Source organism: Oncorhynchus nerka, linkage group LG25 (assembly GCF_034236695.1).
Source record: "Oncorhynchus nerka isolate Pitt River linkage group LG25, Oner_Uvic_2.0, whole genome shotgun sequence".
NCBI classification, from domain to species: domain Eukaryota; kingdom Metazoa; phylum Chordata; class Actinopteri; order Salmoniformes; family Salmonidae; genus Oncorhynchus; species Oncorhynchus nerka.
In genome coordinates this window covers 4,495,342-4,516,507 of record NC_088420.1, presented here as the reverse complement: position 1 = coordinate 4,516,507, position 21,166 = coordinate 4,495,342, and the positions used below count along the sequence as shown (strand labels likewise).

The following is a 21,166-nucleotide window of genomic DNA, read 5'->3' as shown; positions in this document are numbered from 1 at the left end:
GATGACTGTAGACCTACCTCATCCTGACCACCGACTGCTGTAGATGACTGTAGACCTACCTCATCCTGACCACCGACTGCAGTAGATGACTGTAGACCTATAATTGGTTCCTCCTCATTGACCACCGACTGCAGTAGATGACTGTAGACCTATAATTGGTTCCTCCTCATTGAGTGAGGACGTGCAACGTTTCGGGGTGTAATGCACAGTACTATAACCGGTAGTGTAAATTACTTTCCCAGGGAGTAATTAGTGATGTAATTGGTGATGTAATTAGTGATGCAATTAGTGATGTAATTAGTTGCTGTTGAAAGAAGTAATGAGTAATAGGTCATTGCTTTTTTTGGGGGGAGAAATTACCCCAACACCGCTGCAATGCGGATGTGATATCTACCAAAACCATTGTTCACAGGGTAATGGTCCTCTAAAATAGATATCGTTTCCTTCAGCAGCTCCAGTGGACTGTCAAATATGCCTGTCATTCAGGAACCCTACCTAGTTTGGTTTTTACTGCCCCTCTGTTAGGGATGTGAAATACGGGTCTCACCATCTGTAGTGTCGCTGGAAAATATCTAGACGGATGTATCTCAAATGGTAGCTTGCCCAGCTAGCACATTTTGGTTCCTTGGTAGTTGTGGGAACGTATGTTTTTAGTTTCTCATTGGTTCTGGGAACGAAGCCATAAGATTCCTGACCGGTAAATCTAAACGTTTAAAAAAAAAAAAACGTTCTGAGAATGGAAGTGAACATTTTGCCTGTTCTCAGAACGTTTATCTTTAGGTTGCAAGGAGGTTCTGAGAATGGAAGTGAACATTTTGCCTGTCCTCGGAACGTTTCTCTTTAGGTTGCAAGGAGGTTCTGAGAATGGAAGTGAACATTTTGCCTGTCCTCGGAACGTTTCTCTCTAGGTTGCAAGGATGTTCTGAGAATGGAAGTGAACATTTTGCCTGTTCTCAGAACGTTTATCTTTAGGTTGCAAGGAGGTTCTGATAATGTCAAACCAGTGGAGAATGTCCCTAGAACATTACCAACATTGTAATTAAATGTTTCCAATGTTCTGTTAAAGTAATGAAACTGCAAGAAAATAGTGTATTTTTGTCAAGTTCCTTAAATGTGCTGAGAATGTTCCAAAGCCAAGCAATTATCCTGCACCATTTCCAGAATGTTTCGGGAAGGTTGTATGCAAAATAACCATAGGACAAGAACCCTCTTACCAAGCTCTAGGAAACATATGGTTCTCAGAACATTAGGTGCTAGCTGGGTGGTTCTCAGAACATTAGGTGCTAGCTGGGTGGTTCTCAGAACATTAGGTGCTAGCTGGGTGGTTCTCAGAACATTAGCTGCTAGCTGGGTGGTTCTCAGGTCGTTATGTGCTAGCTGGGTAGTGTTCTCAGAACATTATGTTCAAGCTGGGTAGTGTTCTCAGAACATTATGTTCAAGCTGGGTAGTGTTCTCAGACCATTATGTTCAAGCTGGGTAGTGTTCTCAGAACATTATGTTCAAGCTGGGTAGTGTTCTCAGAACATTATGTTCAAGCTGGGTAGTGTTCTCAGACCATTATGTTCAAGCTGGGTAGTGTTCTCAGACCATTATGTTCAAGCTGGGTAGTGTTCCCAGACCATTATGTTCAAGCTGGGTAGTGTTCCCAGAACATTATGTTCAAGCTGGGTAGTGTTCTCAGACCATTATGTTCAAGCTGGGTAGTGTTCCCAGAACATTATGTTCAAGCTGGGTAGTGTTCTCAGAAAATGATGTTCAAGCTGGGTAGTGTTCCCAGAAAATTATGTTCAAGCTGGGTAGTGTTCTCAGAAAATTATGTTCAAGCTGGGTAGTGTTCTCAGACCATTATGTTCAAGCTGGGTAGTGTTCTCAGAACATTATGTTCAAGCTGGGTAGGGTTCCCAGAACATTATGTGCAGGGTCGTTGTCAGAATGTTATGTGCTGGGTGGTTCTCAGAACATTTTGTGCTAGCTGGGTGGTTCTCAGAGCGTTTTGTGCTTGGTGGGTGGTTCTCAGAACATGTTGTGCTTGCTGGGTGGTTCTCAGAACATTTTGTGCTAGCTGGGTGGTTCTCAGAGCGTTTTGTGCTTGCTGGGTGGTTCTCAGAACATTTTATGCTTGCTGGGTGGTTCTCAGAATGTTTTGTGCTTGCTGGGTTGTTCTCTGAACATTATGTGCTAGCTGGGTATTCCCTATATAGTGCCCTACTTTTGACCAGAGCTAATCGGAAAAAGGGTGGCATTTGGGACGCAGCCCATGGTGACTGATTCCTTTTGGCTCCTCTTAGCTCCTCCTGCTTCCTGTATAAACCCTGTGCCCCCTCATTAACTAAAGCACTGAGATAGACAGATAGACTCTCACATAATACCATCCATCACTGGAATATAGGCTGCATCTCAAATGGTGCCCTACTCCCATAGGGCTCTGGTTAAAAGTAGTGCACTGCATAGGGAATAGGGTGCCAATTGAGATGCAACCATAGTCTGCTACTGAACTGAACTGAGGTCCATATTTATGTGCAGACAACTCTCCTCTGGTAGAGGTGATAAACTGAATAATGTCATAAGCCATCCAGTCTGCCTGCTCCATAAATAATATATGAAATATTTAAGAGATATAAAATGAGGGCAGTAGTCGTTGTTCTGCCATCAATCAGGAAGTCAGTTAAAATATCCTCCTTCCTGGTTGGCTAGGCCTACATCCTCTATGAAGAGGAAGTGATGATGGTGTCACAAATCCCATAGGGCTTGGGGTCAGGACTGATACACTACTTGACCAACAGTATGTGGACACCTACTCATCCAACATCTCATTCCAAAATCACGGGTGTTATTATGAAATTGGTTCCTCCTTTGCTGCTATAACAGCCTCCACTCTTCTGGGAAGGCTTTCCACTAGATGTGGGAACATTGATGCTATAACAGCCTCCTCTCTTCTGGGAAGGCTTTCCACTAGATGTTGGAACATTGCTGCTATAACAGCCTCCACTCTTCTGGGAAGGCTTTCCACTAGATGTTGGAACACTGCTGCTATAACAGCCTCCACTCTCCTGGGAAGGCTTTCCACTAGATGTTGGAACATTTCTGCTATAACAGCCTCCAGTCTTCTGGGAAGGCTTTCCACTAGATGTTGGAACACTGCTGCTATAACAGCCTCCAGTCTTCTGGGAAGGCTTTCCACTAGATGTTGGAACATTGCTGCTATAACAGGCCTCCAGTCTTCTGGGAAGGCTTTCCACTAGATGTTGGAACATTTCTGCTATAACAGCCTCCAGTCTTCTGGGAAGGCTTTCCACTAGATGTTTGAACACTGCTGCTATAACAGCCTCCAGTCTTCTGGGAAGGCTTTCCACTAGATGTTGGAACACTGCTGCTATAACAGCCTCCAGTCTTCAGGGAAGGCTTTCCACTAGATGTTGGAACATTGCTGCTATAACAGCCTCCAGTCTTCTGGGAAGGCTTTCCACTAGATGTTGGAACACTGCTGCTATAACAGCCTCCACTCTTCTGGGAAGGCTTTCCACTAGATGTTGGAACATTTCTGCTATAACAGCCTCCACTCTTCTGGGAAGGCTTTCCACTAGATGTTGGAACACTGCTGCTATAACAGCCTCCACTCTTCTGGGAAGGCTTTCCACTAGATGTGGGAACATTGCTGCTATAACAGCATCCACTCTTCTGGGAAGGCTTTCCACTAGATGTTGGAACACTGCTGTTATAACAGCCTCCACTCTTCTGGGAAGGCTTTCCACTAGATGTTGGAACATTTCTGCTATAACAGCCTCCACTCTTCTGGGAAGGCTTTCCACTAGATGTTGGAACACTGCTGCTATAACAGCCTCCACTCTTCTGGGAAGGCTTTCCACTAGATGTGGGAACATTGCTGCTATAACAGCCTCCACTCTTCTGGGAAGGCTTTCCACTAGATGTTGGAACATTGCTGCTATAACAGCCTCCACTCTTCTGGGAAGGCTTTCCACTAGATGTTGGAACATTTCTGTGGGGACTTTCTTCCATTCAGCCATAAGAGCATTAGTGAGGTCGGGCGATTAAGCCTGGCTCGCAGTCGTTGTTCCAATTCATTCCAAAAGTGTTCGATGGGGTTGAGGTCAGGGCTTTGTGCCCAGACAGTCAAGTTCTTCCACACTGATCTCGACAAACTATTTCTGTATGGACCTCGCTTTGTGCACGGGGAGGCATTGTCATGTTGAAACAGGAAAGGGACTTCCCCCAAACTGTTGCCACAAAGTTGGAAGCACAGAATCGTCTAGTATGCTGTGGCGTTATGATTTCCCTTCACTGGAACTAAGGGGCCTGAACCATGAAAAACAGCCCCAAACCATTATTCCTCCTCCACCAAACTTTGCAGTTGACCCTATGCATTGGGGCAGGTAGCGTTCTCCTGGCATCTGCCAAACCCAGATTCGTCCGTCGGACGGCCAGATGGTGAAATGTGATTCATCACTCCAGAGAACACGTGTCCACCACTCCAGAGTTTAATGGCGGAGAACATACGATTTTTATGTGCTACACGCTTCAGTGCTCGGCAGTCGCATTCTGTGTGCTTGTGTGGCCTACCACTTCACGACTGAGCCGTTGTTGCTCCTAGACGTTTCCACTTCACTATAACAGCACCAGGAAAGCTCTAGCAGGACAGAAATTTGATGAACTGACTTTTTTAAATGGCCGCATCCTAATGACGGTGCCAGGTTGAAAGTCACTGAGCTCTTCAGTAAGGCTTTTCTACTGCCAATGTTTGTCTATGGAGATTACATGGCTGTGTGCTCAATTTTATACACCTGTCAGCAACGGGTGTGGCTAAAATAGCAGAATCCACTAATTTGAAGGGGTGTCCACATACTTTTGTGTATGTAGTGTAGGTTAGCCTGGGAGCAAGTCTGTTTCTGTTTGAAAATTCCATAATATATTTTATTTATTTATTTATTTAACCTTAACCTTATTTAACTAGGCAAGTCAGTTCCGTGTCTGAATCCTGGTTTGGAGGGCTACCAAAAATCCTGAAATGTCCATCCCTAACTATAACACTTTCCGACAAGATAGAACTTCCAAAGGGGGCGGAGTTGCAATCTACTGCAGAGATAGCCTGCAGAGTTCTGTTTTATTATCCAGGTCTGTGCCCAAACAATTTGAGCTTCTACTTTTTAAAATCCACCTTTCCAGAAACAAGTCTCTCACCGTTGCCTCTTGCTATAGACCACCTTCTGTCCCCAGCAGTGTTCTGGACACCATATGTGAATTGACTGCCCCCCATCTATCTTCAGAGCTCGTGCTGTTAGGTGACATAAACTGGGACATGTTCAACACCCCGGACATCCTACAATCTAAGCTTGATGCCCTCAATCTCACACAAATGATCAATGAACCTATCAGGTACAACCCCAAATCCGTAAACACAGGCACCCTCAAAGATATCATCGTAACCAACCTGCCCTCCAAATACACCTCTGCTGTCTTCAACCGGGATCTCAGTGATCACTGCCTCATTGCTTGCGTCCATAATGGGTCTGCGGTGAAACGACCACCCCTCATCACTGTCAAACGCTCCCTGAAACACTTCCGCGAGCAGGCCTTTTAAATCGACCTGGCCGGGTATCCTGGAAGAATATTGACCTCATTCTGTCAGTAGATGATGCCTGGTTATTTAAAAGTGCTTTCCTCACCATCTTAAATAAGCCCCATTAAAAAAATGTAGAACCAGGAACAGATATAGCTCGTGGTTCACTCCAGACCTGACTGCCCTTAACCAGCACAAAAACATCCTGTGGAGTACTACATAGGATCGCGACATGCAACTTTTCAGGGAAGTTAGGAACCAATATACACAGGCAGTTAGGAAAGCAAAGGCTAGCTTTTTCAAACAGAAATTTGCATCCTGCAGCATAAACTCCATAAAGTTCTGGGACACTGTAATGTCCATGGAGAATAGGAGTACCTCCTTCTGGGACACTGTAAAGTCCATGGAGAATAAGAGCACCTCCTCCCAGCTGCCCACTGCACTGAGGCTAGGAAGCACTGTCACCACTGATAAATCCACGATAATTAAGAATTTAAATAAGCATTTTTCTATGGTTGGCCATGCTTTCCTACTCTGGTCAACTTCCCCCCCCCCCCCCCTGCTTCTCCTTCAGATAGCTGATAGCTGATGTTTTGAAGAGCTGCAAAATCTGGACCCCAACAAATCAGCAGGGCTAGACAATCTGGACCCTCTCTTCCTAAAATGATCAGCTGAAATTGTTGCAACCCCTATTACTAGCCTGTTCAACCTATCTTTCGTATCGTCTGAGATCCCCAAAGATTGGAAAGCTGTCGCGGTCATCCCCCTCTTCAAAGAGGGTGACAATCTAGACCCAAACTATCCTACCCTGCCTTTCTAAGGCCTTCGAAAGCCACGTTAACAAACAGATCACCGACCATTTTGAATCCCACCATACCTTCTCCGCTATGCAATCTGGTTTCCGAGCCGGTCATGGCTGGTCCTAAACGATATCATAACCTCCATCAATAAGAGACAATGCTGTGCAGCCGTATTCATAGACCTGGCCAAGGCTTTCGACTCTCTCAATCACCACATTCTTATCGGCAGACTCAACAGCCTTGGTTTCTCAAACTTTCTCGCCTGGTCCACCAACTACTTCTTAGCCAGAGCTCAGTGTGTCAAATCGGAGGGCCTGTTGTCCGGACCTCTGGCAGTCTCTATGGGGGTGCCACAGGGTTCAATTCTCAGGCCGACTCTTTTCTCTGTATACATCAATGATTTAGCTCTTGCTGCTGGTGATTCTCTGATCCACCTCTACGCAGACAATAGCATTCTGTATACTTCTGGCCCTTCTTTGGGCAATGTGTTAGATAACTACACTCCAGACGAGCTTCAATGCCATACAACTCTCATTCCGTGGCCTCCAACTGCTCTTAAATGCAAGTAAAACTAAATGCATGCTCTTCAACCGATCACTACCAGCACCTGCCCGCTCGTTCGATTAGCATCACTACTCTGGACGGTTCTGACTTAGAATATGTGGACATCTACAAATACCTAGGTGTCTGGTTAGACTGTAAACTGTCCTTCCAGACTCACATTAAGCATCTCCAATCCAAAATGAAATCTAGAATCGGCTTCCTATTTCGCAACAACCCATCCTTCACTCATGCAGCCAAACATAACCTCGTAAAACTGATTATCCTACCGATCCTTGACTTCGGCGATGTCATTTACAAAATAGCCTCCAACTCTCTACTCAGCAAATTGGATGCAGTCTATCACAGTGCCATCCGTTTTGTCATCAAAGCCCCATATACTACCCACCACTGCGACCTGTATGCTCTTGTTGGCTGGCCCTTGCTTCATACTCGTCGCCAAACCCACTGGCTCCAGGTCATCTATAAGTCTTTGCTAGGTAAAGCCCTGCCTTATCTCAGCTCACTGGTCACCATAGCAGCACCCACCCGTAGCACGCGCTCCAGCAGGTATATCTCACTGGTCACCCCCAAAACCAATTCCTCCTTTGGTCGTCTTTCCTTCCAGTTCTCTGCTGCCAATGACTGGAACGAATTGCAAAACCACTGAAGCTGGAGACTCATATCTCCCTCACTAACTTCAAGCACCAGCTGTCAGAGCAGCTCACCGATCACGGCACCTGTACATAGCCCATCTTGTAAATAGTCCATCCAACTACCTCATCCCCATACTATAATTTTTTGCGCCTTTGCACCCCCAGTGTCTCTACTTGCACATTCACCTTCTGCCTCCCTTATCTTACCTCATTTGCACACACTGTATATAGATTATTCTACTGTGTTATTGACTGTATGCTTGTTTACTCCATGTGTAACTCTGTGTTGTTGTTTGTGTCGCACTGCTTTGCTTTATCTTGGCCAGGTCGCAATTGTAAATGAGAACTTGTTCTCAACTGGCCTACCTGGTTAAATAAAGGTGAATTATTATTTATTTTTTAAGTTAAGAACAAATTCTTATTTACAATGACGGCCTACCCCGGCCAAACCCAGACGACTCTTGGCCAATTGTGCGCCGCCAATGGGAGTCCCAATCACGGCCGGATGTGATACAGCTTGGATTCGAACCAGGGACTGTAGTGATATGCAGTGCCTTAGACCACTTCAACACACCTGGCTGGCAGAGAAAACCTCTATATATTCTAATAACCCTCCTCATTGACTGTCTCTAACAGACATTTATAGACAAGCAACGCTAAAACACCCCTCTTTAGATCACAGATCAATATCCGACACACGCACACACACACACACACACACTTCCCAGCTAGCACGTAACGTTCTGAGAACCATATGTTTCCTAGAGCTTGGTGAGAGTGTTGTTGTCCTATAGTTACTTTGCATAGAACCTGTCCACAACTTTCTGGGAATGATGCAGGATAGTTAAAGGCATTTTCTCAAATTGTTCCAAGAACATAAAGAAAAATATCCATAAAAACCACAAGAAAAGATATATAAACGTTAAGAAAACATTCTAAGAATGTTATTTCTAAATAGATTCTGTTCTCAGTATCAACAAAACTCTCTCTATCCTCTATCTTGTTAAGTGTATTCAAGTGTTGGCTGTGCCCACTAATTTAATATCTAAGGAAATGAATTTCCATGTGTCCTATCTGTGCTTGGAGTAAAAAAAAAAAGTTTACCCAAAATTAGCTAGCAGTGTTATTAAAAGGATTATTAAAACTTTCAAGGAACCAGAGTAAACCGTTCTCAGAACCTCCCTGGAACCAGAGTAAAACGTTCTCAGAACCTCCCTGGTACCAGAGTAAAACGTTCTCAGAACCTCCCTGGTACCAGAGTAAAACGTTCTCAGAACCTCCCTGGTACCAGAGTAAAACGTTCTCAGAACCTCCCTGCAACCGAAAAAATAAAAGCTTCCCAGATCAGGCAAAACTTTATCTTCTGTTCTCAGAACGTTTACATTTTTTTCTTCAGTTTACCGATCAGGAAATGTATAGCTTCGTTCCCACAATCAATGCGAAATAAAGAATGTACATTCCCACAACTTCCAAGGAACCAAATGTGCTAGCTAGGTTTCTACCAGGCCCTATGAGCCCTTTTCATTCAAATCCATTTCACTGTAAAATCAGACAGTCTTGTGTCTTTGGGGAAATTAGCATTTAAATGACTTGTGGACGAGAGCTTTCCTTGTCCTGCCCGCCTCGTCAACTAGAGCAGAACCAGGCTTTTCCCTCTCTGATTACATATGAGCCACCTCCAAAGCCCCCCCGACTGTATGTGTGTGTGTTAAACCAGCAGGTGGTCTGTGTCTGTGTGTGTCTGTGTCTGTCTGTGCATGTGTCTGTGTCTGTGTCTGTGTCTGTGTCTGTCTGTGTGTGTGTGTGTGTGTGTGTGTCTGTCTGTGTCTGTGTCTGTCTGTGTGTGTGTGTGTGTGTCTGTGTGTGTTTGCACCGGCAGCGCACTCTTGAGGATGTGTCATTTCCTCAAGTACTTTCAACGACCCTGGACCATAGCTGACCTTCGGGTAGCGTGTTGAGTGGGTACTGGAGTACTGAATAGGGAATTTGGATAGCGAGGCAGCCTACTGGGAACACGTTGGTTGAATCAACGAAACTATTGACATCTGTGCTCAGTGGGAGGAAGCCTAGCGGGTAGCCTAGCGAGTGGCCTAGCGAGTAACCTAGCGGATGGCCTAGCGGGTAACCTAGCGGACGGCCTAGCGGGTAGCCTAACGGGTGGCCTAGCGGGTAACCTAGCGGATGGCCTAGCTGGTAGCCTAATGGGTGGCCTAGCGGGTAACCTAGCAGATGGCCTAGCGGGTAGCCTAACGGGTGGCCTAGCGGGTAACCTAGCGGATGGCCTAGCGGGTAGCCTAACGGGTGGCCTAGCGGGTAGCCTAGCGAGTGGCCTAGCGGGTAGCCTAACGGGTGGCCTAGCAGGTAACCTAGCGGATGGCCTAGCGGGTAGCGGGAAGCTTAGCGGGTAGCCTAGCGAGTGGCCTAGCGAGTAACCTAGCGAGTAACCTAGCGGATGGCGGGAAGCCTAGCGGGTAGCCTAGCGAGTGGCCTAGCGAGTAACCTAGCGCATGGCCTAACGGGTGGCCTAGCGGGTAACCTAGTGGATGGCCTAGCGGATGGCGGGAAGCCTAGCGGGTAGCCTAGCGAGTGGCCTAGCGAGTAACCTAGCGAGTAACCTAGCGGATGGCCTAGCGAGTAACCTAGCGGTTAAGAGTGTTTGAATCCTTTCAAATCTGTCGATGTGCCCCTGACCTAATTGCACCTGTACGTTGCTCTGGATAAGAGTGTCTGCTAAATGACTCAAATGTAACGTGAAAAGCCTGAGAAGAGAACGAGTTAGACTTTGGTTGCAAATTGCACCATTTCAGAGGGTTATATTGAGGCACATTCTAGCCCTGCACCGGGTCTGATAACCTTTCTCATTTCCTATCTGGCCTGTGAAAAGAACATCTAAAGGAAATATTACAGATATCATCCTATATTGCCAACATATGAAAAAGCTTTATTGTGGAAAATGCTAATAATTTTTTGTTGTTGTATGAAATTAATAAGTCCTCAGGCTAAAGATCTCTCTTCATCAGGGTGTTTGTTATTCGTATAGTGTCTTATGTTAGACAGACACCTCACCTAAAGTGTAGTCATTATCACTGTTTCAGCACAAACAGCTGGAATGTCACTCTCTCTGTTCCAAAACCCATCTAACCCCACATCTCTCTCTCTCCCTCTCTCTCTCTCTCTCTCTCTCTCTCTCTCTCTCTATCCCTCTTCCTCTATCCCTCTTCCTCTCTCTCTCTCTCTTCCTCTCTCTATCTTTTGTTTTTTCTTGTAGTTGGGAAGACATCTCTGATCACGAGGTTCATGTATGACAGCTTTGACAACACATATCAGGTAGGTATCGGACCACACTGTCATCAGGCAGTCACTGACACGCTACATTTTTGTATCGGTCACTCACTCCACCAATCACAGCAGTGAATAGACAGAACTGACCCATCCCCAGATTCAAACACAGCTGTGCAGTACATTGATCCACTAAGCAGCTGATTTTATGGTGGCGCTGTAAGAATGAGCTGATTGTTTTCTCAGTTTGGTGTCAAGGGAGCAGCTTCTAGGTTATCAGAGGTAAACAACATGAGGTAGTATATTGTGAGGTTGTGAGGTAATATACTGTGAGGTAATATATTGTGAGGTAGTATACTGTGAGGTAGTATACTGTGAGGTAGTATATTGTGAGGTAGTATACTGTGAGGTAGTATACTGTGAGGTTGTATATCGTGAGGTAATATACTGTGAGGTAGTATATTGTGAGGTAGTATATTGTGAGGTAGTATATTGTGAGGTTGTATATCGTGAGGTAATATACTGTGAGGTAGTATATCGTGAGGTAATATACTGTGAGGTAGTATATTGTGAGGTTGTATATTGTGAGGTTGTATATCGTGAGGTAATATACTGTGAGGTAGTATATTGTGAGGTTGTATATTGTGAGGTAGTATATTGTGAGGTTGTATATCGTGAGGTAATATATCGTGAGGTAGTATATCGTGAGGTAGTATATTGTGAGGTAGTATACTGTGAGGTAGTATACTGTGAGGTAGTATATCGTGAGGTAGTATATCGTGAGGTAGTATATCGTGAGGTAGTATATCGTGAGGTAGTATATTGTGAGGTTGTATATCGTGAGGTAATATATCGTGAGGTGGATGTGAGTCTTTGTCCCTACTGTGTACATTACCCACTTAGCATTTTAATTTGATCATGGGGGTATGTTAATGCTACTGCATCTAAACTGCAACGATATGACTGATATGAATTGAGTGTGTGTGTGAGAGCAGTATGAAAGCCTCTGTGTGGACTGGCTCAGCCACTGAGGGCTTTAGTGACATGGTGTTCAAAGAGAGACCTCTGAAAACATCAACAGTGACAGACCTCAGAAGATTCACACTCTTTCCCTTCATTACCTCCTGAAGGAGGGCGGCAGGGAGCCTCAGAGGTTAACAGCTTTGGGCTGAAAGGTAACTGAAAGTTCGCTGGTTCAAATCCCCGAGTCGAATAGGGTGAAACATCTGTCAATGTTCCCTTGAGTAAAGGCACTTAACTCGAATTGCTCCTGTAAGTTACTCTGGATGAGAGTAAAAAAAAACATATTTTTTTAAATTGTCAAATTTAAAGAGATCTTAAAGTCAACCAGCCCGTCTCCATTCCTAGATGTTCAGTATTACTACAGTGCTAACGCTGTAATGAGATTTGGATGGTGTATTATGAGTATATGCTTTGTGGTAGCTCTCACAATGGACACTGTATCCCCTTCTATCCCGGGATTCAATGGCGCCGGAGGGGATGGCTGCCATTTTACTGGCTCATAACAAACCGTGCTATTTTGTTTATTTTTCCACATTGTTTATAACTTATTGTGTACATAATGTTGCTGCTACCGTCTCTTATGACCGAAAAGAGCTTCTGGATATCAGAACAGCGATTACTCACCTCGAACTGGACAAATCATCTTTCTTTAATGAGTCTGACGTGAAGGAGACCAGGCCCAAAATCTTCTCTGAGACCAGGCCCAAATCCCCGTCATTCACATGAAGAAAAGAAAAGACAGAAATACAGGGGGCAGAGATCGGACTGCCTTGTGAGAATCTGTCGGACAGTGGGTAACCTGCCTCTACCATCCGTTCTATTGGCCAACGTGCGACCACTGGAGAATAAACTGGATGAGAATCTGTCGGACAGTGGGTAACCTGCCTCTACCATCCGTTCTATTGGCCAACGTGCGACCACTGGAGAATAAACTGGATGAGAATCTGTCGGACAGTGGGTAACCTGCCTCTACCATCCGTTCTATTGGCCAACGTGCGACCACTGGAGAATAAACTGGATGAGAATCTGTCGGACAGTGGGTAACCTGCCTCTACCATCCGTTCTATTGGCCAACGTGCGACTACTGGAGAATAAACTGGATGAGAATCTGTCGGACAGTGGGTAACCTGCCTCTACCATCCGTTCTATTGGCCAACGTGCGACTACTGGAGAATAAACTGGATGAGAATCTGTCGGACAGTGGGTAACCTGCCTCTACCATCCGTTCTATTGGCCAACGTGCGACCACTGGAAAATAAACTGGATGATCTCCGCTCGAGACTATCCTACCAACGGGACATTAAAAACTGTAATATCTTATGTTTCACCGAGTCGTGGCTGAATGACGACACGTATAATTTAAAGATTTTCCATGCATTGGCACGACAGAACAGCTACGTCTGGTAAGAAGAGGGACAGGGTGTGTGTCTTTTTTGTCAATAAAAACTGGTGCGCTAGTACGCAAAACAGTCTCAAGGTATTGCTCGCCTGAGGTAGAGAACATCAAGCTCTGTCTACCAAGAGAGTTTCCATCTATATTTTTCGTAGCTGTCTATTTACCACCACAAACCGATGCTGTTGCTAAGACCGCACTCAACCACCTCTATAAGGCCATAAGCAAACAAGAAAATACTCACCCAGAGGCGGTGCTCCTAGTGGCCGGGGACTTTAATGCAGGGAAACTTAAATCTGTTTTTACCTCATCTCTACCAGCATGTCACATGTGCAACCGGAGGGAAAACAAGTCTAGACCACCTTTACTCCACACAGAGATGCATTAAAAGCTCTCCCTCGCCCTCCATTTGGCAAATCTGACAATACTTTTATCCTCCTGATTCCTGCTTACAAGCAAAAACAAAAGCAGGAAGTACCAGTGACTCGCTCAATACGGTAGTGGTCAGATGACGCGGATGCTAAATTACAGGACTGTTTTGCATCGAATTACGGTCACTATACATATTCCAACCAGAATCCATGGATTACAGGCAACATCCGCACCGAGCTAAAGGCTACAGCTGGCGCTTTCAAGGAGCGGGACACTAATCCAGACGCATATAACAAATCCCGCTAAGCCCTCAGAGGAACCATCAAACAGGCAAAGCGTCAATGCATGACTAATATTGAATCCTACTACACCGGCTCTGATGCTCGTTGGATGTGTCAGGGCTTGAAAACTATTATGGACTACAAAGGGAAACCCAGCCGTGAGCTGCCCAGTGACGCGAGCCTACCAGACGAGGTAAATGCCTTTTATGCTCACTTCGAGGCAAGCAACACTGAAGCATGCATGAGAGCACCAGCTGTGCCGTACGACTGTGTGATCACGCTCTCCATAGCTGATGTGAGCAAGACCTTTAAACAGGTCAACATTCACAAGGCCGCGGGGCCAGACGGATTACCAGGACGTGTACTCAGAGCATGTTCGGACCAACTGTCAAGTGTCTTCATTGACATTTTCAACCGAGTCTGTAATGCCTACATGTTTTCAAGCAGACCACCATAGTCTCTGTGCCCAAGGAAGCGAAGGTCAGCTGCCTAAATGACTACCGACCCGTAGCATTCACGTCCGTAGCCATGAATTGCTTTGAACGGCTGGTCATGGCTGACATCAACACCATCATCCTGGAAACCCTAGATCCGCTCCAATTTGCATACTGCCCCAACAGATCCACAGATGATGCAATCTCACTCACACACTCCACACTGCCCTTTTCAAGCTGGACAAAGGGAACACCTACGTGAGAATTCTGTTTATTGACTATAGCTCAGCGTTCAACACCATAGTTCCCACAAAGCTCATCACTAAGCTAAGAAACCTGGGACTAAACACCTCCCTCTGAAACTGGATCCTGGTCCTCCTGACGGGCTGCCCCCAGGTGGTAAGGGTAGGCAACTTCTGCCACGCTGATCCTCAACACGGGGGGCCCCTCGGGGGTGCGTGATTAGTCCCCTCCTGTACTCCCTGTTCACCCACGACTGTGTGGCCAAGCACGACTTCAACACCATCATTAAGTTTGCTGACGACACAACAATGGTCACTGACACCGCTGAGAGTGGGTGGTTTCCAGGACAACAACCTCTCCCTCAATGTGAGCAAGACAAAGGAGCTGATCGTGGACTACAGGAAATGGCGGGCCGAACAGGACCCCGTTAACATCGACGGGGCTGTAGTGAGGCGGTCGAGAGTTTCAAGTTCCTTGGTGTCCACATCACCAACAAACTATTATGGTCCAAACACACCAAGATATTCGTTAAGAGGGCGCAACAACACATTTCCCCCCTCAGGAGACTGTAAAGATTTGTCATGGGTCCCCAGATCCTCAAAAAGCTCTACAGCTGCACCATCGAGAGCATCCTGACCGGTTGCATCACTGCCTGGTATGGGAACTGCTCTGCATCTGACCACAAGGCACTACAGAGGGTAATGCATACAGCCCAGTACATCACTGGGGCCAAGCTTCCTGCCATCCAGGACCTCTATACCAGGCGGTGTCAGAGGAAGGACCAATAAATTGTCAATGACTACAGTCACCCAAGTCATAGACTGTTCTCTCTGCTTCTGCACGGCAAACGGAACGAGAGTTCCAAGTCCAGGTCGAAAAGGCTCTTCAACAGCTTCTTCCCCCAAGCCATAAGACTGCTGAACAATTAATCAAATGGCCACCAAGACTTTTTACACTGAACTCTAACAAGTCAACTGAACTCTGAATTCTCACAAAAATAATGAGAATAAAAGAAAGAGAGATAGAGAGAGAGAGAGTTTCCTCCACCATCTTCTTCTCTCATCAGTCCCCTCTTCATCATCGCGCTGGATGTGCGTCCCAGACAGACTCAGGCAGATTCAGACAGGCATCTGTGTATTTGCAAATGTCTCCACATGCTTTATGACATCTAATATCTGTCCACTGCCTGCTGCACTTTAAAAACAGCCTGTCTGTGAGGAAAATGAAAATGAGATGGTAATTTCTGTTTGATACAAAAGCCGTTCGTTTCTCCCCACTTAACCCTGGGGTCCAGGAATCAGCCGGCTTCGTCATGCCCTCCCTCCCTCGCCACAGCATCACATCAGTCAAAGACAGAGAGAGAGAGAGTGTGTGTGTGTTTGTGTGTGTCCACCCAGCCTTTGTATATCTTCTCTAGTCAAAGCCTCACAACCAGAGCCAGCCCTTTGTTCCAATTCAGATTGTGGATTACTGGCTGGGTAATTATGGGTGATGTAGCTTTGTAGACAGGGTTATTATGGGTGATGTAGCTTTGTAGACAGGGTAATTACGGGTGATGTAGCTTTGTAGACGGGGTTATTATGGGTGATGTAGCTTTGTAGACAGGGTTATTATGGGTGATGTAGCTTTGTAGACAGGGTTATTATGGGTGATGTAGCTTTGTAGACAGGGTTATTATGGGTGATGTAGCTTTGTAGACAGGGTTATTATGGGTGATGTAGCTTTGTAGACAGGGTTATTATGGGTGATGTAGCTTTGTAGACAGGGTTATTATGGGTGATGTAGCTTTGCAGACAGGGTTATTATGGGTGATGTAGCTTTGCAGACAGGGTTATATTGGGTGATGTAGCTTTGCAGACAGGGTTATTATTGGTGATGTAGCTTTGTAGACAGGGTTATTCTGGGTGATGTAGCTTTGTAGAAAAATAACACAATTGAATGTTTTAAATCTACAACAATGCTTAAACCACATCAGCAGACCACTTTTGATGTCTGCGAAAAAATCAAACAAAAACTAACACCATTGTGTTTGACTACTGTAGCGATCGTAAGTTCGGCTCTTTTTACTGACTCGGATCTTATCGACCGGTTCAGTCAAAGGAACGAATCGTGAGCGAAGAACTGAAAACTGTGAGCGAAGAACGGTGAGCGAAGAACTGAAAACTGAATATAGTGGTGTTAAAATCCCTGTACCCAGCTCCTCACTAATATATAGTGGTTAAATCCCTGTACCCAGCTCCTCACTAATATATAGTGTTTAAATCCCTGTACCCAGCTCCTCACTAATATATAGTGTTAAAATCCCTGTACCCAGCTCCTCACTAATATATAGTGGTTAAATCCCTGTTCCCAGCTCCTCACTAATATATAGTGGTTAAATCCCTGTACCCAGCTCCTCACTAATATATAGTGGTTAAATCCCTGTACCCAGCTCCTCACTAATATATAGTGTTTAAATCCCTCTACCCAGCTCCTCACTAATATATAGTGTTTAAATCCCTGTACCCAGCTCCTCACTAATATATAGTGTTTAAATCCCTGTACCCAGCTCCTCACTAATATATAGTGTTTAAATCCCTGTACCCAGCTCCTCACTAATATATAGTGGTTAAATCCCTGTTCCCAGCTCCTCACTAATATATAGTGTTTAAATCCCTGTACCCAGCTCCTCACTAATATATAGTGGTTAAATCCCTGTACCCAGCTCCTCACTAATATATAGTGGTTAAATCCCTGTACCCAGCTCCTCACTATTATATAGTGTTTAAATCCTTGTACCCAGCTCTTCACTAATATATAGTGTTTAAATCCCTGTACCCAGCTCTTCACTAATATATAGTGGTTAAATCCCTGTACCCAGCTCCTCACTAATATATAGTGTTTAAATCCTTGTACCCAGCTCCTCACTAATAAATAGTGGTTAAATCCCTGTACCCAGCTCCTCACTAATATATAGTGTTTAAATCCCTGTACCCAGCTCCTCACTAATATATAGTGTTTAAATCCCTGTACCCAGCTCCTCACTAATATATAGTGGTTAAATCCCTGTACCCAGCTCTTCACTAATATATAGTGTTTAAATCCCTGTACCCAGCTCCTCACTAATATATAGTGTTTAAATCCCTGTACCCAGCTCCTCACTAATATATAGTGTTTAAATCCCTGTACCCAGCTCCTCATTAATATATAGTGTTTAAATCCCTGTACCCAGCTCCTCACTAATATATAGTGTTTAAATCCCTGTACCCAGCTCCTCACTAATATATAGTGGTTAAATCCCTGTACCCAGCTCCTCACTAATATATAGTGTTTAAATCCCTGTATTCATCTCCTATAGTGTTTCTTGCTGCTTCTAGTGGAGTAGGGACTTTTGGCATGAATCAACAATTATCGTCTATTAGCATAAATCGACATAAATCAACTATTGGCATAAATTGACAATTGGCATAAATTGACTATTGGCATAAATCGACTATTGGCATAAATCGACTATTGGCATAAATTGACTATTGGCATAAATCGACTATTGGCATAAATCGACTATTAGCATAAATTGACTATTGGCATAAATTGACTATTGGCATAAATCGACTATTGGCATAAATTGACTATATTGGCATAAATTGACTATTAGCATAAATTGACTATTGGCATAAATTGACTATTAGCATAAATCGACTATTGGCATAAATTGACTATTGGCATAAATTGACTATTGGCATAAATGGACTATTAGCATAAATCGACTATTGGCATGCTCTTTTAAAAGGGAAAGCAGGAGAAGGAGGTTAGGAGGGCTGAAGTGCGTTTTAGGACAAATACACCAGGGTGAAGTATTGGTGGTAATGGTGTTGGGGACAGATAGACCTGTTGGGCTTCAACTAACCACTGGCACCCATAGCTCTGTCACTATATGAATACTAACCTCCTGTCCAATGTATGACCATATTAGAGACACATATTTCCCTCAGATTACACAGATCCACAAAGAATTAGAAATCAAACCCGATTTTGATAAACTCCCATATCTACTGGGTGAAATACCACAGCGTGCCATCACATCAGCAAGATTTGTGGCCTGTTGCCATGAGAAAGTGGAGCACAAACAACATTGTAAATACAATCCATATTTATTTGTTTTCCCATACTGTTCACACTACAACTATTTGCACATTGCTAAAACAATTTTGATAGCTGATAATATAACACTTGAAATGTATTTTTGAGTGCAATATTTACTGTTAAATTATAATAGTTTTGATGTTGTTGTTTGTCTTCTCACTTGTTTTGTTTATTTCACTTGCATTGGCAATGTAAACATGTTTCCCATGCTAATAAAGCTCATTTGAATAGAGAGAGAGAGAGAGAGAGAGAGAGAGAGAGAGAGAGAGAGGAGGCAAAGACACACTGAGGCAGAGAGAGAGAGAGAGAGGAGGCAAAGACACACTGAGGCAGAGAAAGAGAAAGATGGACAGAGGAGGTAGGCACCAGGCAGAGAGCGAGAGCGTGAGGGAGGTAGACACCAGGGAGAGATAGAGAGAGAGCGTGAGGGAGGTAGGCACCAGGCAGAGAGAGAGAGAGAGAGAGAGAGAGAGAGTGAGGGAGGTAGGCACCAGGCAGAGAGAGAGAGACCACCCCAAGAAAACACTGGCCACCCCCTATATAGCCCCCCCCTCCAAGTCAGACCTATGCCCCTTAAGCCCCCAGTCATGCCCCAGCAGCAAGGACCTCAACATGACAGCCCCCAAATGTTGCGCAGGCCGTGAGCAGAGTAACAGGCCCACCCCCCACTATTACCCCCGCCCAAGTCCAATCCTGTGATCTAAGAGATATGTATCAGATGCTCAACATGATCTGCTCACACCTACTGTGACGGTTCGGGGCCTAAACCACACAGAACAACAACACTAGACACAATGGAACACAAAGATTTTACTATCTCATCCTGGAATATACAAAGTCTGAGGTCATCTGCCTTTGCCCAAAAGAGCAGGAACCCAGACCTCATCAAATAAATTGGAAATACAGACTTTGTCATCCTTCAGGAAACCTGGTATAGAGGAGATGGACCCACTGGTTGTCCTCTGGGTTACAGACAGCTGGTAGTTCCATCCACCAAACTACCAGGTGTGTGGTATAGAGGAGATGGACCCACTGGTTGCCCTCTAGGTTACAGAGAGCTGATAGTCCCATCCACCAAACTACCAGGTGTGTGGTATAGAGGATATGGACCCACTGGTTGCCCTCTAGGTTACAGAGAGCTGATAGTCCCTTCCACCAAACTACCAGGTGTGAAACAGGGAAGGGACTAAGGTGGTATGCTAATTTGGTATAGAGCAGACCTAACTCACTTCATTAAATTAATCAAAACAGGAACAATTTGCATCTGGCTAGAAATTCAAGTGGGGAGATATGTGGGGAGATATGCTACCTATATCTCCCCACTAGAATCCCCATACTTTAATGGAGACAGCTTCTCCATCCTGGAGGGGGAAATCAATCATTTCCAGGCCCAGGGACATGTACTAGTCTGTGGTGACCTAAATGCCAGAACTGGACAAGAACCTGACACCCTCAGCACACAGGGGGACAAACACCTACCTGGAGGTGACAGCATTCCCTCCCCCATATGCCCCCCTAGACACAACTACGACAACATAACCAACAAAAACAGGTCACAACTCCTGCAGCTCTGTCACACGCTGGGTATGTACATAGTCAATGGTAGGCTTCGAGGGGACTCCTATGGTAGGTACACCTATAGCTCATATCTTGGCAGTAGTACTGTAGACTACTTTATCACTGACCTCAACCCAGAGTCTCTCAGAGCGTTCACAGTCAGCCCACTGATGCCTCTATCAGATCACAGCAAAATCACAGTCTACTTGAACAGTGCAATACTCAATCAAGAGGCATCAAAGCCAAAGGACCTAAATAATATTAAGAAATGCTATAGATGGAAGGAGAGTAGCGTGGAAATCTAACCAAAAAAACAATTAGGCAACAACAAATTCAATCCCTTTCGAGAAAATTTCCTAGACAAAACATACACCATAAAATCCATGTATACAAACAACAAGTGAGGGGTTAAAATGGGCAAAAAACACACATTTCCTTCCACATGGCCGTGGGGTGAGACAGGGATGCAGCTTAAGCCCCACCCTCTTCAACATATATATCAATGAATTGGCGAGGGCTCTAGAACAATCTGCAGCATACGACCTCACCCTACTAGAATCTGAAATCAAATCTCTACTGTTTGCTGATGAGCTAGTGCTTCTGTCCCCAGCCAAGGAGGGCCTACAGCAGCACCTAGATATTCTGCACAGATTCTGCCAGACCTGGGCCCTGACAGTAAAACTCAGTAAGACAAAAATAATGCAGAGCAGAATTAGGCCGATACCAGCTAGTTATAAAAATCCAGAAAAGAGCTACAACCACCTACAACAAACCTTCCATAACAAAGCCATCACCTACAGAGAGATGAACCTGGAGAAGAGTCCCCTAAGCAAGCTGGTCCTCAGGCTCTGTTCACAAACACAAACAGATCCCACAGAGCTCTAGGACAG

The 21,166-nt window shown here is 45.0% G+C and overlaps 1 protein-coding gene across 1 annotated transcript in view; it reads left to right on the top strand.

The window, feature by feature from the left end:
- LOC135564480 (ras-related protein Rab-6B) overlaps positions 1-21,166 on the top strand; it is a 246,876-nt gene that overhangs the window by 100,156 nt on the left and 125,554 nt on the right. Inside the window, exon 2 of the mRNA XM_065009490.1 lies at positions 10,841-10,899. Within this exon, the coding sequence (XP_064865562.1) occupies positions 10,841-10,899 (59 nt within the window). The remainder of the gene's footprint in view (positions 1-10,840; positions 10,900-21,166) is intronic.